We start from the raw sequence: 25,806 nt of genomic DNA on the forward strand, positions 1-25,806 counted from the left end.
GCGTTTGCTGATTGGCTGAGAAAACAAGTTGAAAGTTGAAACGTCTATCCTAAACTTTCAACGGAGCCTGCAGCAGTGACTTCAGTTTCACACAAAAATGACTTCGTTTGGACATCGCAGTAGTTAGCAACACAACACCGTAAGTCTAATGAGAAAAATTAATAGGGAAAGGTTTTATCCCACGTAAAAATTTCAGTGAATTTAGCCCGACTTATCGAAAACTACTGTACTAGTCAAGCGGCACGTTAAATGTCCGCGCCTTGTCATTAAAGGAGTATCACCTGCACCAATGATTAAACAGTGCACTGGTGAAAGTATGCCTAGTTAGACAGTGGCAGTACCTAGGAAGTTGTTATGATATTATATTAGGATGTCAATAATAATAAAATATGAGGTATTATGGGAAAGAGAGGCAAGTGAACATTTGTGTCATGTGGTGCTCAAAGACTACCTGAAATCTCAATCACCAGAAAATGAATTGTCGATGGTTAAGGCTTAATGTAAACATCAATGACTTTAGATGGAATTTCTCTTCATTTTCGACATTTTGTAGACTTCAAAATTATATTACTATAAATTTGAAATTATTGTTACGTAATCTTAAAGTAAATTTTGGCTGGTTGATAGCCTAACAAATTCTATTCTTTCTTGATGATGCAAGACTTTTGACACGTTTGTGATCTACTTTTCTCTCAAAGTTTTCACAATGAAGTCCCTTTCCTTCAACCAGCCACACATCTTGATTGCATTTAAAACATGTTTTGTATTCCCTGCCTAGACACTTATATGGAGACACTCCTAGAGAGCTCTTCATGTAAGAAGAAATCTGTCAGATTGTAAACCACACATAAATAATGTTTTGCATATTTTACTAGAGGAATTTGGATGAAAACTTGGTGAAAAAAGGAGACTAAATTGTCGTCAAATGGAGTGTCTGGTTTCTAAGAGCAAAGGAACAAGTGTAAACTTTAAACAGAATCACATTCCTCTTAATGTGATCAAGTGTTATAAGTTTGCAGTGCACTGATCAATTTGGGCTTCAGTACAGCACATGTATGCCGGGTTACTGCAGTCAAATCTTGTTGTAGCCTCAATATATGCATTCTTTAGCTGTTGGTATGAGAGAGGATATCCGGTCAAACTCTATATTGTAACATTTGTCAGTTTAAAACTTTCTTCAAGTACTGGTAAATATTCATGTAGAGTTTTGATTTTCGAGAAAGTGATACTGGAGGTGACTGCAGTGATGATGGTCACATGGTTTGTATGCAGTTATGACCCTCAAACAAATGACTCCTGCAAGCTGCAGAGCATGATGCTAATGGAGGTTAGGCTAATTAAACAAACAATGTTGTGCTTTCACAGGCTGTATTGTCTTTACACGTTAACACAGCCATAATCTTAACTGAGAATTGCCATACATTTGTGACTGAGCAAAGCTTAGGTTTTCACAACGGTAACTTATTTCTGTGTGAATATTGGAGATATGACAATGAGCTGTCATTGTGCAGCTGTTTGTCTAAAACTATTGCCCTCTGGATGAATTTAGTCAATGATTCAAATCGTGTGATGTGTTGTGATAGCTATTTGGCTTTTGCTCTATCCTGTTTGCCCCAGTAGACTGCAGATTACTTTTCCGTTGCATTCAATCAGTGCTACAGTTTCTATTGTGAAATATATTATTGACTGAAGTAATATTTATTCCTTGTGTGATTTGAGTGGAATTTAAATAATGGAAATGCATGACTTATCGCCCTACACTATCTAGCATACATTTTTTGTGATCAAGGACTTCATTAGAGGAGGGTAGCTTGCAAGACTGTATAACATCTTCAGCGAAATTATGCAGCCAGCAGTTGTGCTTAGGTTTTTCAGCTTCCATTCTCCCTTTTATTTTTCACCCTGTATTTTAAAAGTATTAATGCAGCTTGCAGTAGAGTTACAATTATTATTCCAGATGATGTCAAGGGAGTATGTTCACTCTAAGCAGTTGCAAGAAAAAAAAAATAGATTGTGGCAGGCTGCAGTGACCACATAATCCACCAAGATGACACTTTTCCACTGATACTAGATACACTGTAGGTCTGAAACTTGTCACATTCTCAAATGCTTTTGCTAAGAGTTCATAAAATGTAGTTTCTGCATACAAGAGAAGGCACTTCTTGTCATACATCACGAGAGTATGACCCTGCCCCTTCACCACTACATCACTGTCTCCTCTGCAAGCACTAAGAATATAAGTACTCAAAATGTCCACTGTTAAATTACAGTATAGTTTTTCAAACCTGGTTTTTATGTTTAAGCATGCATCAGTCATGCTATAGTGACACATCCCTAATTCTGCCTCTGACATGATCATGGTATAAATCAGGTCAGTCACATTTTTAGATACATGTTGTAGGCCTTAGGCCTTGCTTTATTGTAGTGCATGTTGTATTTGCTAATTATGTTTGTATTCGTCAAGTGGCTTAAGATAGCCAATAGCTGGAGAAAATAGAAACTAAAAGGCTATGGCACAGCCTGCTGCTGGTTAGAGCAGCACTGCTTTAATCCCTGACTGACGATGATAACAGGACTAGGACTAGAAATTGGAGAAAGCATGAGGTGAAAGTCCAGTGAAAGGAAAGCGAGAGGACTGGCCTGATCGTCAGGACCCATTAAAGAGACAGTTAACTGGCCAGGCTTTTTTCTGCTCTACAGAATCCCTCATTTAAGACACAAGATGCAAAATTAGAGGCTGTCTTTGTGACTCATTTGCCTACTACTTCCTGCACACAGAGTTATGTCTTGCAGTTTTCATATGCAGCAGTGCAGAAGAAATGACAATGAAAAGGTTGAGGAAAAAAAATTACAGAGGGGCTGTAAGAAAAGAGGATGAAGGCTGTGTCAAAAATGCAGGGCAGCTTTGGTTGATGATTTAAGCATTTCAGTGATTGTGTCTGCTGATCAAGTGACTGAACAGATGCTAACAGGAAGACTTCGGGATTGACTTTGAAGGCTTTGCGCGGCTCTCCATTCCTGACAGACAGCGCTGTTTATTTAATTGGAGTGTCCTTCTGTCATTACCACAGGGTCATCGTCCCTGCAAAACAGATGTTACAGTAACTAATGAGTAGCTGAGCTCACTTCATGGGGTTAAAGTTGAACCCTTCAGCCCCGTCATCTTGTTCAGCCCCTCCATCCAGCCACACCCCTTCTTGAAGCACAAAGGGTCAACTTTAATCTGTTGCACGGTTCTGTGTGTATGTGCACATCTACATGCAGTGTTGTGTGTGTGTGTGTATGTGTGTGGAGTGGGCACATGTGTGTGTCTCATTTTGAATAACCTTGACCAACTGCCATGTCAGCTGCATGATGGGGGATATAAAGAAAGAATACAAAAAAAAGGGCTGTCACATCATAACTTATAGCACAGTGTCCGAAGGCGCTCATTTTCATTTTTTCAAACATGTCCAGCTTGGCTAACTGCCAATTTAGCTGTCCTTTTCCCTCCATCTCCACACACTTTGCCCTGTATTTAAGCAGGGAATATGTCCAACTCACCTCTCACTTCACGTGGAAGCAGTAATCACATGTTCTGGGCTGGACATCCACCAGCAATCAAGTAAAAGTTTCTCAAGCCTTTTGAGAAGAAGAAAAACGATGTATAGTGAGTAAACCAAAAGGCCAAGAGCAGTCACAGGGATCATACTGTAATCCTTAGATCTTCTGCTGAACGTAGGCTGTTTCTGGCAGAAATGTAACTGCTGTTTGTCAGTCAGTTTGTCAAGACATGAGCCTCAGGGCAAGGTTACATTACCAAACAGGTTTGCTCAATATATACACATTAAACAGAGTGGTATTGGCAAATATTGATTTTGTTTCCTCTTGTACAGTAATTCTGAGAGTGTGGATCCCACAGGTTTTGCTTTGCTCATTGCGGTCTGGTGTGGCCATGGAAAATTAGCTTGAGATGTGTTAGGTTGTTGCAACAGATGATTGACAGCTCTCTCCTTCACTCACATCAGTGAAATCCCTTGCATGTGATTCGGTCTTTGCTTCCTATTTTCAAAAATGATAGCTCTTCTGGAAATATGAGGTGAGAAATAAAGAAATTGTAGTTTTTATCTAATGTGTAATGCAAAGTAATCTAAATGTGAAGTAGCTTTAATGGCATTAGTAAGTAATGTTGCTAGTTTTGAGAGCTTAATTAGGCTTTCCACATACCACATGCAAACCTTCCAAAACCTGTTAATCTCCATGTGGTTCCAATGACTCAGAGAGACCCCCATTGAAGACACACATGGAGACTTTTATTGCCACATCCAAGCAGTGAAACAATGAGATGCATTGATGCAGCTGGAGGATAAACATGTTACAACACCAAAATGGAGTCATTGAAGATTAAGCTCATGAAATCTCCTGACTACAAAAAAACAACGAGAAAAGAATCATAATGGTATCTTATTAAGAGTTTCTAAATGCCTATCTTTGATTTTCTGCAGGTCTGAAGGCCACATGAGAGACATGATTGGTACAGTCTGCCAGATCACAGTAGTTACTGATCCAGGTACCCCCTACTTCCTGCGAGTGGACTGGGCAGTAGACCTGGGTGCTGGGTTCACACTAGCTCTCACTGATGGCAGCTCAGCGTGGATCGGAGAAGGTACATTTCAGAAACGCATCAAGAATTGAGGACCAGTCAAAGTATTTAAAACACAACATTTTTATGCCACGTTTGTCGTGATTTTAGCCACAAATTTGAGCTAACATGTACTACAGAGACTTGCATATTTTGAACATTGACTGGACTGGGTTGTCACCAGGTCTACCATTCATCTGGCTGTCCAAACCGTGTAGGCACCTGGCTGAACCCCATCTCATAATATTGTAATTGTTGATCCTTTAACCAGAGTGACAGCAATGACCTTGTTTCATCATCCCTCTTCACTCCTGTTCTGCAGCTTACAGGTGTATAAAATAGATTAAACTCTACAAGGCTTGTCTTTGTATGTGCAAGCCAGTGTTCAGTGTGTGTGTGTGTGTGTGTCTGTGGTTACATATGCACATGAGTACGTATGCTATGGAAGGACACCTGGAACATAACTGCTCCCTAGTTTTCTATTGCTGTCCATCTGCGGAGTTGACAGGCAGAGATGGGGTTGTGACAGCTATGTGCGGGGTTCTGGGTCGTCAGCGTTTCTGTGTTTGATGTGTTAATTGGGACCCTCAACCCCGTGTGAGCAGCTGTGCAACAGCTGATGACATTCCCCTTGGTTTCTCTGCATGCCTCTCTTCAAATCGGCTTTCACATGCATCCATGCATTACTACGTAATTTATGTTTATAGTTTTGCTCTGCCCTCTGTCTGGTTACTCTCAGTTGCATGACTTTAACATGACGCAGAAATTAGAAAAATGTTTCATCAAAACTTTTTGTGTTCAGTTTCAGAAGATGAAATGACAAAGGATGCCATTGAATTGGGAGTCACAAGGGAAAGATATGTTGAGGATCTTCTTCAAGCACTAACAAGAAGTGAGGAAGGAGGAGGAGGAGGCAACAAGGAGGTGTATTCTTTCCACCTTACTCCAGATCACTGTCATCTCTCATATCAGAAGATCTCTAATGACGTCTCGGTGAGCAAAAGCTTTGAGTAGATTTTTATTATCACTGACTGTTGTGAAATCTTTTTTTGTTACCAGTATTAAGAAAGAAAGACGGAGTTGTCTAGCGTAGAAAACCTTTACATTTTTAGGTGTTAAAGTTCATGTAATAAACTTTAAACTAAGTGGCACAAGCAGCAGCTTTAAGACTGTGATCAGACAGACAATGGCACTGCATAAAAAAATGCAGCCCCTTCATTTATTTCACAGGGACTGCTGCATTGGCACGGCAACAATGCCAACGCAGAGGGCATTCAAAATTCAGGGTTGTGTTGAAAAAAAGTTGATCCTGGCTCAGCTTTGGCTGCATCACAACACAATGTGACATCACCTGGCATGTAGTCCAATCAAATACATGTAAGTGCACATGTCTTGCAGATAACTTTACAATATGAATGCTGTATTTCTACTGTTTACCTAATGATCGCTGTGATAAAAGATAAATGTAATGTCAGTGTGATAACGTTTTGGTAACAAACCTTCAGACTCATGAATTTATTTCTCAGAATGTAATATTGTATTGTCTTGCCAGTACCTGAAACAGCATGCCTCCACCAACACCACTAACACTGACTGTAGGTGGCACAAGTGTCAAAATTGCAGCAGTTAGTACTTACCTTGCCTGTAGATGGAGCACATCGATACGTCTGCAGTTTTAAACAGCTTACCTCTTGCCAACATAAAGCTGGACTGGAGCTAAAGCTGTTGGCACTGAGGCTCTGTAGTTGGATGATATCTGCTGGAATTGGTTTTGGATGCTTTTCTTCACTGGCACAGAGTGCTCTTATTCAGGGGCACATCATACATCAAGTGATAAACCCTCTAACAGATGTAGAGCAGACCCATTAGATGAAGTGGGTAGTTTGAAAGCCAAGTGTTGAGGAATCTGTGTGGTTCACCCTTGAATTCCACAACATCGTGTACTTACCTTTTGTTACTGTTCCCCGGGGATAAATGCATCTAACGACATACAACAAAATAGAAAGGAAGTCTTATTTTTTACAGGGGGCTGTAAAAAAAGATAAGGTTTATAGTCTTCCAACATTATAGGCGAATTAGAAAGGCTTGGTTGCCTTCAGGCCCCTGTGGAAAAAGCCACAGATAGGAATCATTCAGTTTGTTCACAGTCATCCGATAGCAACGGTATGAGGTGGGTGGCTTCAGTTTGTAAATGTTAAGAGAAAAAGGTTTGTTGATTGAAAATGGTTAAATGGTCAGGTGGAGCTGGCTTGCTTTAATGTAAACAATCACTTCCCCACATGAAAGCACATCTCTTGTTAACTTTATGCACTGACAGAAACTGAAAATGTTCAGAGTCCTGTATTGTATACTGTGCTAAGGTGGTTCTTCCACAGAGACTGACAGGTTTGATGGAGTACAGGTCATGATGCTTTCAGTGGATTTGAAATGTTATTCTTCCAAACTGTGAGAGGATGCTGTTGCCTCCAGGGAACATTTCACTTGGGGTCCTGGGACTGCTGTGAAGGCAGAGAAGACCAGAGGGAGATGGCCGGGGGGGTTAGCATCACTGTTGAGACCGTAAAGCCCTGATTTATGGACAGGGGCTGTCCCCATCTGACAATGTTAAACAACGGTTGATAAGAGCCTTTTTCTTTTCTTTCTCCAACCTCCCCTGTCTTTCTTTGTCTCTATGAGTGTGGGCCGCGTATACAAGTGTGCCTATGTGTGAATGTGTCCATGTCCAGACATGTGTAGACATTCTGTAGGTTTTAGACTCGGCTGCCAGGCTATCAGCCTTTGAGTGTCATACTTGACTAATCAGTTGTATGTGACTGTATCTCGTGTAACTAGTACATCCCATATTTATTTACATATATATACAAGATATCAAGAAATTATTGTTTTGTTTTTGTGGATGTTGGCTCTTTGAGACTCTTGAATCCCCACTACTGGGGATACTACTGGGACAACCTTAATGCTACTATTAATTAATCAAGGCTTTTTTTTAAAAATGGAATAATATATTATTGATATTGACAATAATTCACAATGCATTTCTGATGCCTGGATGATTTGGTTGATGGCTTTGTTCCAGAGAGAAACAAATAATTTAAGTTTTGTATTCACTAATTAAACAATTCCACTGGTTTTGACATGACATAAATGAGCTCTCTTATCTGTGTAGGTGGAAGTTTTTTTTTTGTGTTTTTTGTGTTTTTTGTGTTTTTTGCTCGGTCAAAAGTTGTTGCCAAAAGGAGCAACTAGACCACACAAAATGATTGACAAATCTGTCCAGCCCCAAGTGTGCTTTTTTAAAAATCGAATCCATGCTCACATTGTTGCTGACAGTAATCATCACTGTGTGTGGTTTGTGTGTGGTAGACACAAATCTAAGAATCCTGGGGGACTATTTGCATTAAGTGCAAACTACCACTCTTGTCTAACACCTGCTTCTTTTCTTTCTTTTTTTTTCTTTCTCTCCCTCGTTTGCCTTTTTTTTCTTTTTTGAACACGTCAGAGGTTAAAAAGTGGAACATATTTTCCCAGCCAGATAATTTGAGGGTGCAGAAATGACCAAAAATGAGGGAAGTTTCCTTTGGGAATAGAAGAAAGGAGGGCAGACGCAAACCAGGTGGTGAACTTAACCTGACATTAATATTTTATGAATATGACCCCAGAAGTTGTAATGATGAATGTAATTTGGGTGTTTGCTGTTAAACTACTACTAAGCAGGTGTTTTGGATGGCTAAGTCAGACATTATCTCCTCCTTAATGTCTGTTTAAGTACCAATCTGTCACTGGTGGAAAAAAAAAAAAATCAAGTACTGACACTTGGCAACACAGAAACTTAATATTCTTGCGGATTAAGAATTTTGGAACATGTAAGTGGAACTAACAGATCCTGTACATCTGGTTAAAATTACCCCGATTTGGCTCCCAAATATGAGACCAAAAAACTTTTTTTTTCCTTTTAGTTTAGTATTTTTTTGTAGGCGCTACGGTACTTAACTCTTTAACATGGCTTACTTTATTTTACATCAGTCAGTTATTGCATCTGGTTTTGTTTGATAAAAAAGTACAGAATCTTTTGAAATGCATGATGTAGTGCTGTGACGAGCAGCACTTTGATCGGTTATTCAGCGGCGTCCCATCATTTTATTAAAAATTATCACTCTGTGTTCGAGTGTCACTTACAGCTTAGTTCTTACTTCAGACCAGATTTGATCCGGAGAGATTGGGATTCTGACAGCTGTGGTAATCGAAGCCCCAGGATCCTGGATGAGTCTGTGTGGATGAAATGTGACACTGATTTTTCCATGTTTTATGTTTGTCAAATAGATCCTGTGTTATTGTTCACTGGGGATTCCAGCTGTGCAGTGTGAGCCAGCCAGAAATTTGACTGGAGAAGGCCATGTTTTCTCATTCTGATTCAATCATCCTAAAATTTGAAGTGTGAAATGATATGTATTTACAAGTGTGTTTGTACATTCTCAGCCTGAGTTTGTCAACATTATTTGCAAATATAAATCATGCGCGTGATCATTTCCAATCTGTAGAGTATTTGGGACTGTAAATGAAATTCAGTTAGACCAGATCAATCATTATAACTGGAACTAATATATGCATATAACTAATGGTCCAAAAGTGAAAACTTTACAGATAAAGGGACAATACATTACTAGGTGACCTATTTCTTTACGAGCCACCGAACTACTTTGGTGACTCTTTGGCTTGCTTTTGTCTTCCTTTCTTCATGTAAGCAGATTTTTTTATTAGTTTGAGTTATTATTTGTTAATGTTCCTTATCTGTGTTGTGTCTTGGTGGTTCTGTGCTTGGTGGCCGATCTCGTTTTATTTGAATTTTTCCTGTCTTTAGTTTTGTGTCTTGCATGCACGTTTTTAGTTTTAATCTGTGACTCATTTTTTGGATGAATTATTAAATGTATAAAAGGTCATGAAGCAGTGAAAAATAAGTAACAATTTCCGAGAACTCAAAGTTATATCTTCCAATTTTCTTTGTCTGACCAATAATCCAAAACCAAAATATACATAATCATTTTACAATGATAGAAAATGAAAAAAATCCTGACATTTATGAAGCTGGCATTTTTGGCTTGAGAAATTACTTAATCAGCCTCAATTATCAAAATAGTTGTAGATAAAACATTATTTTTCAGTCATCTAATTTATTAATGCACTAATGGTTTCAGTCCTACTAGCATGACTCATAGTCTTAACAAACCCGATATAACATGTCATTTTTCACTGTGTCATCTGTTTACTTAAACCAAAGAGCACCGTCTGCCTACATGTGGAGACTGGCCTCTTTAATGACATTAGTTACTGTTAACAATTTGGATGGATCAGAACAGGAATACCCACCAAATTCATTGTTGATGATGCAAATTTTCAATTCCTTGAAGTGGGCAAAATGCTTTTATAGTGGTTTCAGAAAAAAACTAAAATCAGCAATCCTCCAAACACCAAGGGCAAAAATGAGGACACATTGGATACATGTTTTGCTTTTAGTGTCTGGGAAATTGTTGAACCCAGATTTAAATACTGACCACATTGAAGAGTCTGATCCACCGACGTATCTCTCCTGCTGTCTCCACCAGCAAGTTCCACCTCACACTATTTTTCACGGACTTGTAGTTTAGCTAACCTTGACAATGTGTTCCTGCATCATACAAACATCTCTGAACCCAATATTCTAGGCCCATATCTAAGTGAAATGAAGCATTTTAAGTATTTTCCCCCACTCTCTGCTCTCCATGGCTGTTGTTTATGAGAATATTTGTGTTATCAGTGATGGACTGCTGTCGCCCCCTACTTCCTGCTCTTTATCTGGCCTGACGCCTCTGCACGGCGGATGAGGGAGTTGATGGGACAGGCTGATCTCTGCTCGATGCCCACTCTTCCCATACTGAGCACCCGTGCCCACCCTTGAACACTGTCTCTTTGTCATCAAGCACACAGTGCTCGCCCACTCACTTCCCTGTTCCCTAATAACTATTTTCAGATAGATAGACAGAAAGAAAAAAGGGTTTTGATCAATGACAAGTTCACTATGATGTTTCAAATTATAAGGCATACGGGCATTGCTGGTCTTATATGATATTGTGCAATTTAAAAAAAGCTGGAGTTTTTGTTGGCAAATGCGCTAAATGTATCTGGCTTTTTTCATTCTTTGATACAATAATATCAGTTTCATTGATAACTGATTATTGATTAAAGGGGGTTATTGTACTCTGATCCTTGGGAATAAAGGGTGGGTTAGGTCTCCAGCTGTGTGTTGGACGGTGTGATAGGGAAAGCTTTGTGTCCACTGTGCCCACAGTGTGTTATGCTATCGTTTTCACTGGGATTGTGTTCTTTTGGCTTTGTCTTTCACACCTACATCCCCCCTTCTCTACGGGGTTGACCTTATGGTCTGGCTAGCTGTCTGGAGACGCACACGCAAACAAACAGTGGACCACACACACACACACACACACACACACACACACACACACACACACACTTGACCACATTATAATGTAGGACAAATTCATCCTGAGAAGAGGATTTTATATTCACATATTTTCCTGAACGTGGGTGTCGACAATGTTATATACAGTGGATTTTTCAGGGTATGCAAGGTCAAGAACTTGGCCTCAATGTCTTTGATGGTCAAAAACTGGCCCACCGTGTGTCTTAAGATTCATAAAGTCTTTTGCTGCTAGAGGCTGAAACAACCTCAAAGAACTATTTACGTATTTTCGTGTTATTTCAGTTGAGAAAACACAGTAGAAAAATGTGGCAGTGGGTTGTGCATCACAGACGAACAGTCTGACCTCCCACACCTTGGCAGAAGTTGGCAGCAGTGTGCAGACTGACCTTTAACTTTATCTCTGTGTCTCAGGAGAGAAACCAAAGCTCAAGAAAATAAAGAGAGCTTTTTAGGCTTTTTCTTTGTTTCAACAAGGAACTTTAACCAATAAAAACAAGCATTCATCACTGCTTATCTGATATGTAGAAATTAGTATGCTGTGTGCCTACATTTTCAGATTTACATCTTGTTTAGTGCATCCTTCCTCTTTCCATGCAATGTAGTAAGCTTAAGGTAAACTTCTGGTGATGTGGAATTTGCATGTTTACTGCAGTAGTTCTGAGAAACCCTTAAAGTAAAGACAGTGAAACACACAACCTTTTAGTATTTAAAGGAAGGAGAAGACGAAATAAACAGCAGCTGAGTGCTATTTTCAGTGATAATTCAGTAAATAAGGGTTGTGATTCCTGCAGTTTAGATCTCTGTATCTGGTGTCTTAAACTGGTAATACTTTGTTAACATGCAGGTCAGAAAGATTTATGGTCTTTAACTGTGTCAGTGTGTAAAACTTTGATGACAAAGTTTGAAAACGTCCCAGTCATTATTATGGAGTGAGACTCGCAGAGTAAATGTAGGACATTACGGCATTCTTTAAAGTTTGGAAATATTAGTGTAGTCACCATGTCAGTGTCCAAAGCCTTAACATTATCCCCTCTCACATGGCTGATTTATTGCTCATTGCATTGTGAGCATACAGATAGTAATGTGCGACATGATCACTTGCACACTATTCAAACAGCCAAACATCACCCATTCTTACTGAGCCTCTACCTACACTAGTCTCAGCGTTTCATATTGATGGTGGACCATCTGGCGCAAACACTGAATCACAGCTATGTCGACACGTGGACTTACAAAGAAAGCTGAGTGTCACACAAACTCCCTCTTAATCCCAGAGAGGAGCCTGCACTGGATCACTGTGACATCCTAATGTTGCCCTACATTTTTATGACTTCCTGGGAACATCATCCTCCTTAAGATCCTAGGTGGTCTCCACTGTGTCCCCATCCTCCAAGATGAGTCTTTTTAAATCGCTGATTTCATTGTTGTGATCAGGGTAGGTATTGGCAGCATTTGCACCAAATAGCCTTTGCAGTTGCAAAAGAGCTGGGATGTTTTAGAAAACTTGTGCAAATATTTATTTATTTTTTCAAGAATTACCTGTGAGTCTGTATTAATTTTAGAGCGAGGGGGGGGGGAGAAAACATAGGAGGAGGACAAGAGAGAACAGAATTTGGCATTAAGAGAAAGAGACTGCCACAGAACGGAAGATTAACAGAGACAGACAGGTAGGCTAAGGCTGTGAAGCTGTGGGAGCGACGTGAAGTGAATGTCCGCTCACTGAAACATGTTCAGGTTCACCAGCGGAGGGGAAAACAGCTGTGTGACCTGCCAGGACAGCATCAACCTGGGACAAAAATGACAAGTATTTTATGAGAGCTTTTGAAGATGGAGGCTTTATTATAGTGGGTCTGCAACCTCGACGCAGCCCAGTGAAGATTTAGCACCTCATCACCTTCTGGTTTCCCAGTACATCACGAGCAGTACCTTTCCGTCTGTGTGTGCATCAGTGTGTACGCGTGTGTGTTTGCGAATGTGAGAATCTCCAAGGCAACAAGCAAACAAAGATTGTGCTGCTATTTGAAAAATAAATGTTTCGTGAGGCAGCTTTAATGAGCAAACTCCCTCCGGGTTGAACACTGCTTCTGGTTTTCCGTATTTGATTATTGCCATTTGCTATAAATTGATTCCTATTTTGTCGATAATTTAGAAAATTTTACGCATCAACTAAATGTTAGAAAATACTGCAATTCCCCGGCCCTGCTCTGTGACTGAGCGCCAAAATACAAACCAAATGAGGAATGTTTTATTACTTCTGAAGCCTGCCTGTGATTCCAAAGAGCCACTGACAAAAATCAACAGAGAGGAAACTGTGTGCTCACTTGGATAGTTTACTGCTGACTAGTCAATTCATCCTGTATTTCTCACAGACAGAAGCAAACACATCATCATCTTAAAAAGTCTCCCACTTCAAAGAGAATGTGATGTAATGGTTTGTTGCACTTCTATATTGCACAGCTTCTTGGGATAACAGTGAGGTGCAAGTGCCTGCTCATTTTTCACTGTACGTAGATTTTGGAAGCTGCTGTAGATGAGACCGTTAGGTTCTTGCCTTACATCTGGCCTGTTGCTCATGTCAGGATTACGGTGCTAGATGTGCTTTTTCCAGGGGTACCTTCCTCCAGTGTTTCCTAGAGGATCCCCAGGTTGTCCCGGGGCAGCTGCGAGATGTAGCCTTAAATCTTTGGTGCTGTCTCCTCCCAGTCTGGCATGCTCAAAGGGAAGCACCCAGAGGTTATGCTTACCATGTGCCATGAACTACCTTAACTGTCACCTGTCAGTGCAGTGAGGTCCTCCCACATTGCTGAGCTCCTCAACTGTTGATGAATGATGAAGCCAGCCAACCTGAAGACAGAACTTTATTTATCTTTTCTTTTCTACTCTTCTTTCCCTCCGTCCTTCAGGTGCACTTGGGCTCTGTGGAGCTCCAGCAAGCTCCAGACTCTCTAGAGCTGAACCGGGAGATGATTGGCCAGTCCCTAAAGCGCAGCACAGATCTGGAGTCAGAAAACTACCAGCTGCTAGAGGAGAACCGTAGACTGAAACAGCAGCACCAGCGAATACTCACAGAGTAAGAATAAAGAGGAAAGAAGCTCTGGTGGTGGATTAAAATGTGTGTTCATGAAAAAATGTGTGATGGACAGCAAATGGCAAGTTCAAATGGAAAACATCCCGACAGAATCTAATTATTTTCTTTAGATGTTAGCCGCTGGTATTTCTTTGTTGATTGTGTTGTTTGCATGCAAACTCCCTTTGCTTTTTAAGACACGCTGCCAGCTGTTTATATCCACAACAATCATCCATGACATCATCACCGTTCGCCCATGTAGGAGTATTGAGGGTTACACCCAGTGAACTGGGCTTATGATTTCTGGGAACTAACTTCAAATGATTCTAATGATGAAATATACGGTATGTCTTTCATGTCATATATCCCTGGCGCTTGACTTCTTTTCAAATAATATCTTTGGTGTGATTATTTATCTCCTTGATCATTCATTGGCCAACGAATGAATCGTTGCCAGAGATGGAGGTTCAGGGTGACTTATGTGTGCACAGGGTGGAGGCATCAGCATCATTCTTCTTCGCAAATTGCTCTCAGGAGGCAGACAAACACTAATTCTCAGCTTTTAAAACATGTATTTGTCTGTCGGTCTGTCAGTCATGTGAGTCTCTGCATGTATTTTAACTTTTTGCACATACATCAGTGTCTGTGTGTTTTCTCACCAGGCTGGAGCAGCAAGTTCAGGATAAGGAGATGTTGGAGAGGAAGCTTTACTCACGTTTCGGCATGGTGCTGAACGAGAAGAAGGCAAAGATCAGAGGCCTGCAGGACGCTGTCTGCCAGCTCCAAGAGACCGCTGCCCGGCAGAGAGATGAGGAGAGGAGACAGAGGTCAGCAGACTGGTGTTACATGGCTTCCTCTGATGCTCTGGCAAACCTGGCTAGCTTTGCTACTTTAAAATACAGGACCCAGTGAAATATACACAGGGTTTACCTATTAATGTATGTGGTCATTAAAAAAAAAAGAAAAAATTCTGCCTGATGAAATGGCAGTGACCAGTTGATACTATGATGTATTAACATACAGTACTGATGTATGAGTGTATTTGACTAATTTATTTTTCAACCTACATGATTTTTGATTTTTGAGGCATCTCAGAGAACAATTTTCTTCTGTTATTATCACTATCAATTAATCTGAACATTATATAGTATAATATATAATATGATACATTATATATTATAACAGATGAATATTTTTGCAGTTAATGGGGTTTTTATTTGTTCTATAGAACATCAGGACTGTGAAAATGCCTATTATACATTCATAGAGCCTAAGGTGGTGTCATCAGATGTCTTCTTTTCGTCTGACCTGTAGCCTAAAACCCAAAAACATTCAGACAAGGAAAATCTGCAAATTCTCACATGTCAGCAGCTGGAATGATCCAATGTTTGCTATTTTTGTTTGAAAACTGATGTAAAGGATTGATCAGAATAGCTGCTGATTAACATTCTGTTGACCAACTTATTGCTGCATCTTTAGCCTTGTTTTCTTGTAGGTACGTGTTAGACTACTTGTTGCACAGTAACAGTTCAAAATGGTATTTGACTTTCACAGGCTTCATGCGTCACAACACCAGTGGGTGAAACTGAGGGATTAACATTTCATGAGATGCACTTTATTGTCTGACAGTTAATTTAGCGTTTAATGTAGAATAAATTAGCATATTCAAGTCAGTGCTTTAGTCCCAAGTTTTGTTTCCAAGCAGGTCAGCACAGTGCTGTCAGATCTGGTTTGCTACACCTCTGGCTTCTGCAGAACACTGACAATGGCTAATTTGTTTTTTGTTTTTTTACAAGCCTGTGTTATACCTTCCGTCATTGCCACAGAGTTTGGATGGAAGATTTTACTCATAATTGCGGCTCATATGTTTGGCTTTGCCACTATCCCTTGCGGTCAGTAATATTAAATATTGACAGATGATTACCCAAAGCATTTGCCAACACAGTAAAATGAGATGCTGTATTTTCTAAAGCATAGTCACCCATGTAACTCAATTTTTGTCTTTAGTTTTTCACACTGTCCCTCTCACACTGATATATCTACATTAAACTCTCCTGTCAAACTTGTGTAATTTTCTCCAGTGACACTGAAGCAACTCAGGGTGAAGATGGCAGTCAGGACAGAAGAGAGGAGACAGTTCAGAGCATCCATCCATCTCAGGAGTCAACTATTCTCATCACAGGTGTGTGTCTGTCTGTATGTGTTTGTGTGTGTGTGTGTGTGTGTGTGTCTGTGTGGTGAATGTCACCAGAAGAAAATCTGCCCCTAAGTCCCTTAAACCATAATAAATAAACCATTATATGCCAATTCAGGATGAATAATCGGGTACTAAAAGTGAGAGTGTTTTCAACTTTGTCTGCGTCATATATTGCAACACTAATACTCATGATAATAACCAGATTCAAACATCTCCTCGCCCTCTAATTAATCAGAGCAAAATAACAAGGCTTTCAGGGGGTAACAATGACCTTAACAATGCAGCATACAACAAAATAAAACCAGGCAGTTAGATGCATGTTTGTGAGTTAATGTGCACAAAGGGTGAGTTTGATCAAAATATAATCAGGGTTTAGGTGACAGTGTTACAGTTGTAATGCTGTATATTAAAGGGTAAACACAAAGCTACCAGATGAATAATGCATGTATCATTCAGGTAGGGGGGCTGAATCAGATAAATGCTGAACACTGTGTTATGTTTCAGAGCATCATTTAAACATCATTTAAAGGAGCTACTTGTAAGTTTTACTGTTCAGCATCAAACTTCATTCCTTTACTTGCCAAGAGCTGTCTCCAGTGATGGAAACCAGCCTACTTGTTTTTCACTGTAAGCGCTAGTTCGACATGTTAGGGTGTTCTAGGTGTTAAGAGAAGAGGTGCTTTCGGAAGAGATGAGTCCTCAAGAGATTCTTGAAGATAGAGAGGGACGCCCCTGCTCTGATAGCATTTGGTAGCTTTTTCCACCATTGGGGAACCACAGACGAGAACAGTCTGGACTGCGATTGCCTTGTGTTCACGTATTATAACCTCTTGTACTGTAAATGCAACGGTGGCTGAAGCTCTCTGTAAGAATGGTAAGTAAACCAGTTAATGCTTATGTTGGCTATGTAGCAACAGCAAAACTTACAAAGAGCTCCTTTAAAAAAGAGGCTTCCTCTCTTGATATAACTCATTTTGGACTCATAGGGCGCTTTTATCAGAATTTACTGTTACACAAGACACACCAGCAACAAATTATGCTCCAGTATGCTCCATTTACAGTACTTACGCATGCACCATGTCTTGATGGAACAGGGTGTGTGAGTGTTTAACATGGCAATTTTTTACCCATTCCCAGTCCTCCCCGTGATGTCATAGGTCACATATATGACTCAGTAATGATGCAGACTCGAAGGTAAACTCTCAAGTTTTGGCTTTCCTCGAACTGATTTTAGTGTCCAATAAACTTGACAGTTGAATGTAATTGATCATGTAAGCAGGGGGCTTGAATGTTAACTTAAAAGCACAAGCAGAGAATATACCCTCGGGTAGCTGGGTTCTGGGAAACACTTGTCAGTGAGTCAGCCAGCGGAGTCTGCCTTGATTGCTTCAACACGGCGGACTGTGAGGTGGTCTTCCCCGTCCTGCATCATACAGAGAAGCTGTGATGTCACATCTACTGAGTCATACCCCCCTCTGCTACAGTGCTGCAGTCTGCTGGGATAACCCGCCGATCGCTCTCTCAATGGCCGTGTTTGTGCTCACAGCCAAAGTCAAGCCACCCCGAGAGGATAATAGTTTTGCAAAACACATTGATGTTGTAGTGATTTCAGCAGGTTCTCGTGGCTTGGCACTCATTCTCTGCACTTTGTCTCACTCACACAAACACACACGCGTACACACACACACACACACTCTCCCCTCCATGCCCTTCGCTCCGATCCTGGCTTTTGGTGAAGATGGATGGAGGTTGTAGATTGCGCAGTATGGGTCTTGGCTCAAACACTTTGTTGTTTGCAGTCCAGAAACATTTACAATGCTTTCTTGTGTTTTCAGCTTGTCCGCGAAAATCACCCGGCACTTCACTCTCATCTCAGTGCCCAGTTGAATTTGTCCAAGCATTCTGATATTCTCTACTTTTTAAATGTTATGGGTGTGTGTCCCAGCTTGTGTGTCTGAGTATCTGTGTGTTGCAGTATTTATACTTATTCAGCTGTCCAACAAATCAGTCTCTAGGCGTTGCTCTCTTGGCCATAAGCACTGTGGTGGAATTAAGCCATATATTCATGTCAATGGCTGTTCAAATATGCTAATGGGTGCCTAATGCATTGTTAGTCCTTCTTGTTTATATTGTGCAGCCTCTGTCTGGTAACCCCAGCAACCAATTAATTCATAGCTACATTCAGAATAATCTGAGGGCATGAAACATAAATTATGAGCTGCAGCAACCTTTTGTGTTTAAAAATGAAGTAAACACGTAAGTAAATGAAGTAAACTTTGGTGAATCTGAGACCTCACTGACCTCCCCACCCATTTGGCTCTCGCAGAGTTTGACCCAGATCAGAAACTGTTTGCACAAAAGCAGATTAATGTTTTATTTGCATTTAGAAATCTACCCAAACTTTACCAACATAGTGGGCTACACATCACCCCTTTGACATGTGTGGCCCCAGTTAACCCTCGTGCCTCGGGCTGTGTTTTCATATTGCTGAGGCCTGATAAGAGAGAGTAATGACAGAGTAGACTTAGAGACAAAAGAGAGAAAAAAAAAAAACTCTCTTTCTCTGACCTGCTCCCTCCAGGTTTAGCATCTGATAGTGACAACATAGGAAGCAGATCACTCACAGTCAAGTGACTAAAGATAAAAGAGACAGAGATGGAGGAAGGAGAATGAAAGGAGAGGAGAGAGGCAGTCTGTGCTGAAGGGATGAAGTCAAGAGTGTCAGAGAAGGAAAGGAGTAATAGCAAAGAAATGATAGAAAGTGCTTCTTTTTCAGTCAGATGGACTGTAGTACCACCAGACTCAATACACTCTTCATTCATTTACTGTGAATATCTACAGTACTATTATTTAGTACTATTATTTTATACATATTAGTTTTTATCTCTGAATCAGTTCAGCTCACGTCTTCAAAGTTTTTCTTTTTATCTCACACAACTGCTCAATCTGTCGATCTTTGCATCCGAACAGGCTAGCAGCAGTGTTAAAGGGCAAACAGGTGTGTTTGAATGTCTGTATATAAATGATTTTATCCGAGTGTGACTGGGCTTGTGTGGAATGCCAGATCTCTATTCCCGATAAAGGTCACAGGACTTCAGGTGTGGAGATTTCCAGGGTTAACATAGGTTAACTGAGGCAATACGCCACAAATGACACTGATGGAGAATCACTTTAAGCGATGAAGATGGAGAGTTTGGGCTTCAGTGATGAAACCACCCACGTAATCCCAAAAATTTGGCATGCAGGCTTTTAGAGGCATCTGAGGAATTTGCAGTCCAGAAGTCATTGTGAAGAAATGTTGTTAGCATGTACTACCTTTTGATTTACTGCAGACAGGATTGATTTTTCAAATGAACTGCCCTGAAGGTTCAGGTGTCTTAATGACATCATTGATTAAAGATGTGCTTGCTCAAAGTAGCAACAGCAAAGTAATGACGTTTGTTTGTGTATGCCTCTGATGTGTGTACCGCATATATTGTATGCAGGTCGTAATCTTGAGTGCCATGGCATCTCTGTGGACCAGACGTTTTCTGACGATGAAGACGAACAACCGAGACGGAAGCGCAGGCTGCTTCACACTCTGAGCCCAGAACCTTGTGAACAGGAATAAAATCACAGGTTAGTCATAGTGCTGATGCATCCAGTGTATCACCATATTTGGTAGTTGTTCTTATCACTGCTTCCCCTAGATTACTTACATTTTTTAGTTCCATTTTGTCACTTTGTGGAGCCTCTCTTCGCATACAGTAGCACTACAAAAACAAAGCACATCTCTGGGGGAGTTTAGATGGGAAAATGGAGATTATATGTTGCAGATTTTCAAGTAGCTCATATTAAGATAGTGTCAACATGACACACAATCTCTCAAGTCTTCTTTTAGTTAAAGAATAAGCTTTTCCATGTGGCCCCAAACCAGAGTTTAACAACGATGCAAGAAAATTATTCCAAGCTTTGACTTTTATGGGTCTATGAGACATTCTTTTCCCTCAAATTTCATTCATGACGTTTTTTTTTTTCAGTTTGGGCACTCACACAAACCTCTGAAAAATCATCACAGTAACAGATGTGTGGTGCCCTACTGAATCTTTGTCCCCCATTCCTTCCACATCTCCCATTAAAGAAGGCTGAATCATTATTTTGTCGTCATCATTGGTGTTACAGACAAAACCAAAACATGCGCGCTTTCCCAGCATCGAACACAGTCAGCTGTGGCACAGGCGTGTTCTTGCATAATTATTTCACAGGTTTTCTACATCTTACATCTTACAGTATGGATTGCATTGCTTATTGGGGTTCATATTGAACTCCCCCTGCTTCTCTCTGACCACAGCACTGTCCTTAGACGTGGAACTGGTCTACAGATGCTAAAGAATATTTGCAGTCTCCACCTAATAACATATACAGACATATTTGTTCTTTTGTTTTTTTAAAAGGCACTTCACAAAAAAAAACAAAAAAACCCGGTGACTTTTCATATTCTACCTATGGCATTTAACTTCTTAAACTCTACAAATTTTCATTTGAGTACAATTTATAATGCATTTCTATGTGTGTATGTGTATGAACCACATGACTTTATAAAGATGGACTCACTGGTGGGTCTGACAATGTCCCAGAGATTAATCAGCTTCTGTTAATGTTTGGATTTACAGAGGTGTCTCCTGAATATCCGGCTCAAACATACAGTGTTGTGAGGTCTTTTCCTTATTCAACAGCTGCATGTTTTCTCATACTGACACACTGCAATAGAATGACCAGAGGTTCTTGGACTGTTGCCTTTTAGGGCCACAAAGGAGCTCAGACTAACATTGCATCTTATTTTAATAAATAAAATAAATAAATAAAAAAGAGTCTGAAAAGCAACAAATAAGTATTTCCAACACAACACAAATTTACATCTCCAGATGTGGTGGTGATGTGTGCTGTGTTGGAATAGTAATAGCAGCTTTCACTTTGCTATGATGTTGTCACCGTGGTACATATGAGTTTGATAACCTCTTCTACATTTGTCGCAGTGACACTTCTTAAAAATCTTAAATCCGACAACCTCATAACATCCTCCCACAGCTTACATTTGGGTGTTGGCTGGCAAATAAACAACACTGGAAATTACTGCAGTGTGTTGTGTCGCTCGGTCCAGCTAAGCAATGACAGCAACAGCTTTTGAGTTCCAGTGAAAACATGCACTTCTTCTCTCATTTGCACCCTCGCCTTTGTATTCTATCAGATTTCATTTGTTACCCACATTTTTCTTTTTTTTCCAACATGAGCTTCTTGGACAGAATGCATGATAATGTAATTCAGTCTTGGCTTATATCAATGTATTGAACTGTGTTTCCCATTTTTTTTATGAAGGAAAAAATATTAAATTTAAAATGTGATGTTTGTTTTATCAGAGCAAATTACATATTACCTCTAACTTTTTCCCTCTGTTTACTCTCTATTCCCTTCTGTCTTTGCCTCTCTTTCTCCCCATCTTGTCTCCACCATCCTCTTCAATGACCAGATGATATCCAGGACTCATCAACATGATTACAGCCCTAAATCTAAGGCTTTTGTGATGAACAGGTTTTCTTGATCCCTGTCCAGCTATGTGGCAAGCTAGTCAACCCGTACCCTGATGAACACACCCAAAAACAATGACAACCAGGCACAGTGTCCTGGAGGTGTCCCCAGATTTGATGCCAGATTAAGTCCCAGATTGTTAAAGCAATTTTCCCAAAGCAGGAGCATGTTGCTGCCATCTGGTTCGCTTTAACTGTGACAATTACCTGCCACAGCTCTCATGGGACGCTCGCTGCTTGTCTCTCATTTTCAGTAAATCAGAAGATGAAGAATTAATGACGCCATCTTTTCCCCATTCTGTTCTCCGCTCGGCGCTGCTGTAAAGATGCGTTAGTGGTCATGTGATAGCAGGCACTTAACGCCCTCCAGTGTTTCCTCAGGAACTGATGGCATTGTTGCTAATGACGCGGAGGGTATGGCAGATAATGTGGACCAGTATGGAAGTAATTTCTCAAGAGCTTGACTTCGCCCTGAGCTCGATTTTGGCTGCCAAGCCCCTCGGCCTTGGCTCTGTGTGAGACTGAAAGAGTAACGACTACTGAGGGACAACAGGCTACACCCAGAAAACAGGGTGTCTCCACCAAGGAACTGAAGCTGCTTTGTAGCTGCTTATTCATCATGTCTTGCTGATGTTTTCCTCCTTCTTTTCATTATGAAAATAAACTATACACCATCTCTTTCATTTCCACTTTCTAAACTAGCATTTTCCCAAAGATAATTTGACCTCCCCGTTTTTTCTTGTTTACATCTGCTCTTTTATTCTGGAGATGTTCTGTGGCCCAAACTACCTGAGGGGTGTTATGCAGAGGGTTAATAGGGTTATGTTGTCTTCACCTCCTCACCTCTTCCTTTACCTCTGCTACCAGCTTTAGGTCCTGAGGTCATCACAGTGTGTCTTCACACTGACAGTAATGAAGCTAGGGAGATCTACTCTTTATCTGACCATTCTACCTTTGACTTCTGGACCCTCCTGCCGTCTTTTATAATTTGGATGATACCTATATTGTCTGCTGAAGACCACGGGTGGCAGCCAGGATAATCCCACAACACGCGCTTGCTGGTTTAGTAATCCCCACAGGAATGTCACACTCTCTCCTCTGCACAACCCGTCAATAAGGCTTTTTATACAGGGAAGTCCAGATCGGGTATTGGGGATAATTTACAGATGAGTGCATGACAACGTGATCTGGAGACTACGCTGAATATTTCAGTCAATAGTTTCATTCAGAAAATAATCCTGATAGCATGTTAATGCAGATTATTCTAAAATACAACATTAAAATAAGGAAATGGATGTTGTTTCCTTATTTTGAATAAACCCTGAAGATTGCTTTTGTCTATTTTAAAGACATTGTAAATGTTTTCAACATGTTGATGCAAGAATAAATATTTTTCATTTGATTTTAAATATAACAAATGTTTCCTGGAAATGTATGTATATAAAAATACATGTTTGAGATGGTAATATTTTAATTATAATGTGAAATATTGTAAATATTTTTCAAATCTCTGTGGAGATAAGGCATCTTATTGTCAGCCTGACTTAAATAAACATTTTACATTGCAATGTTTTTGCCTTCTGGCATTTTCTAAATCATATTTCACTGTCCAAGATGCAAATAACTTAACAGCGATGAGGACTGTCTTTCTGCAAATTAGATTAATCAGATAAATTTACCTGAAAGCTGTGATGTGCTGTTGATTTTACATTTGACATGTTTCTGTGTTGCAGGGTCAGTGCAAGACATCAATGGGAGGTACGGAAGGATTTTATAGCAAATTGTTGAATTGCACATTTTTGAGTTTGTAAATCAACACCAGGAGGTTTTGTAAAAACTTAAGTATTCAGATGAAGTTGTCAGACTGCCTTTCTATTGAGAATATAATATTTGAAGCTTTTCATACTATGAATTAGTTTACTGACATGAAAACAAAGAAGATAAAGGTATACCTGTTTGTCAAGAAAACAACGCCTGGATGATATTGCATGAGCTATTTGAGAAAATTGAAATATGATACCTGGCAACGTGGTACACGGTGGACTGCTGTATCTGGAATATGTCTTTATAATTTGAGCGCATTAGATTTCAGAGCACTAACCTGCATGGATTTACAGCAACAAGGAAATGTTGAAGCGACAGTGGTAAACACCATAACTAAAGGAAAATTCATCCATAAACCCAGTGTATCGACCACAGCTTCGCATTTGGAAGGATTTTGGAACAAAACCATGAAGCGACAACCTCATGGCCTTCTGGCAAGGGCAGTCTTAGATCAATAGGCTCTATACACCAGCTCATGCAGCAGAAAGGGTCAACACTGTTTGTGAGAGAGCGATGATGGCTGCGCCGGCCCGAAATTAAACATTTAGTCATTCGCTTATCATCGTCATTCACTTACTGCGTGCACCTGTAGGATTCCCATCATCCAGGGAAATGACAGGAGCCTTCCTGCTTTCCCGCTGCACAGCGCTGCAGTGAGACAGAGTGGTCTTTGTCAGTTGTTGGGCTGTGCTGTGCTCTCACTGCTCACCGCCTTACACTGTAATGTCTGAAACAACTTGGCCTGACACAAGTGCTGTTTGAAAACTGAAGATGACAAATTTATTTTGCTGAATCCTATCATCACATACTCCATATTGAGTAATGCTGACACTTAACTCACCCTTAAAACATACTGGGCCAACTGGTGTCTGCTTCCGTTTTTGTGTATTACACTGTGAATCAACCACATTTTGTGATTCCGTTAAATTGCACTGACGTATGAGCAGTAGAGCAATAAACAACTTTTATACACATGTGTTTTCAAACTCAAATATGCAATTGGTTTTATTGGGCCACTTGTGTCAGACTCCATTACCCGTTGCTGCTTTCGCTCACAGTGGGCAGTACCGTTGTTTCTGCTGGGGGTGGTACACATAAGGAAGTAAAGCAGTGGGCAGGCTGTTTGAAACTGAGGGAATATATTTCAGGGAAATACAAAACCAGCAGTGTGCCTTCCTGCCTGATGACTTTGAACTGAATGTGTAAGCCTCTTCTCTTTGTGTACTGTATATATCCATACATACAGTAGATATGACTCCAAGCACAGTCCTTCTAGTATCGCAAAAAGACCACAGTAGTCATCATACATGACCACTATCCAGATGCTGAATATCCATAAACGATACAGTGTTAAGTGCAATCATACATCTGTTGCCCTCAGAGATATCATTGCCTATGTATAGCTATACCATAACAGCCACATATATGGCAGCCATGCACTGCACATCGCAGATGAAACTTTTGTGGCTGCTCTGCTCGGTGGCTGAACCGGTTAAAAATCTCCACTCCACATTTCGTGCTGACTCGTCTTCCAGTCATGGAGGCTTTTCTGCACTGGTCTACACGTTTTGCCAGTGGCAAAGAGTATGTGTTTTGTTTCAACCCAGTCAGTAAAAGAGCCTTTTGATCATCACAAATAACGAGTGGTTTCTCTTTGAGATGCTGGTGTGAACTGATTGGCCTCATTATTTGAATTAAACCAAATGTTCTGCAGGTTTTAAGAGGATGGTAGTTGAAGATTAAGTGTGTGATAATGACAACCTGCTGCAGTGTGCGCTCGAGGGAGACTTTCTCTTTTTTTTCACATTGTGAAGCAGTTTGTAACCTTTTTAAGAAAGATGGTATATAAATATGTATGAATAATATGTATGTGTGTGTATATATATATATATATATATATATATATATATATACCTACAGTATTTCATGACTGTTTTAGTATGAGGAGGTAGAGATCTGACACATTTTTGCTTGTTGGGATGTTTGCAAGTTTTTTAGCTTGTGCGGCCATCATATAGTTTTTTCATGTTTGTGCATAGCAGGGTGCAACTTTGAAAT

At 40.2% G+C, this 25,806-nt stretch overlaps 1 protein-coding gene across 3 annotated transcripts; it reads left to right on the forward strand.

The window, feature by feature from the left end:
- The first annotated feature begins 50 nt into the window (after positions 1–50).
- On the forward strand, positions 51–23,348 carry xrcc4 (X-ray repair cross complementing 4). 3 transcript variants are annotated; one of them, XM_022756805.1, is made up of 8 exons: positions 58–139; positions 4,485–4,645; positions 5,424–5,614; positions 14,000–14,166; positions 14,826–14,990; positions 16,245–16,345; positions 19,846–19,978; positions 21,867–23,348. In XM_022756805.1, exons 2-7 carry the CDS (start codon positions 4,498–4,500, stop codon positions 19,968–19,970), a joined length of 897 nt encoding a protein of 298 aa, XP_022612526.1. In that variant the 5' UTR covers positions 58–139; positions 4,485–4,497; the 3' UTR covers positions 19,971–19,978; positions 21,867–23,348. The 3 variants fall into 3 exon arrangements, with proteins under 3 accessions (XP_022612542.1, XP_022612526.1, XP_022612533.1); XM_022756812.1 differs by lacking the exon at positions 21,867–23,348 and adding an exon at positions 20,380–20,394; XM_022756821.1 differs by lacking the exon at positions 4,485–4,645 and having other exon boundaries at positions 51–139.
- The last annotated feature ends 2,458 nt before the right edge of the window (positions 23,349–25,806 follow it).

Source organism: Seriola dumerili, unplaced genomic scaffold, assembly GCF_002260705.1.
Source record: "Seriola dumerili isolate Sdu_G_001 unplaced genomic scaffold, Sdu_1.0 BDQW01000017.1, whole genome shotgun sequence".
Lineage (NCBI taxonomy): Eukaryota > Metazoa > Chordata > Actinopteri > Carangiformes > Carangidae > Seriola > Seriola dumerili.

Coding starts and splice junctions, on each gene's coding strand:
- xrcc4 (XM_022756805.1), top strand. CDS start 4,498: ATGAGAGACATGATTGGTACAGTCTGCCAGATCACAGTAGTTACTGAT. Junction 14,991..16,244: donor GATGAGGAGAGGAGACAGAG/GTCAGCAGACTG, acceptor AATTTTCTCCAG/TGACACTGAAGCAACTCAGG. Junction 16,346..19,845: donor GTCAACTATTCTCATCACAG/GTGTGTGTCTGT, acceptor TATTGTATGCAG/GTCGTAATCTTGAGTGCCAT.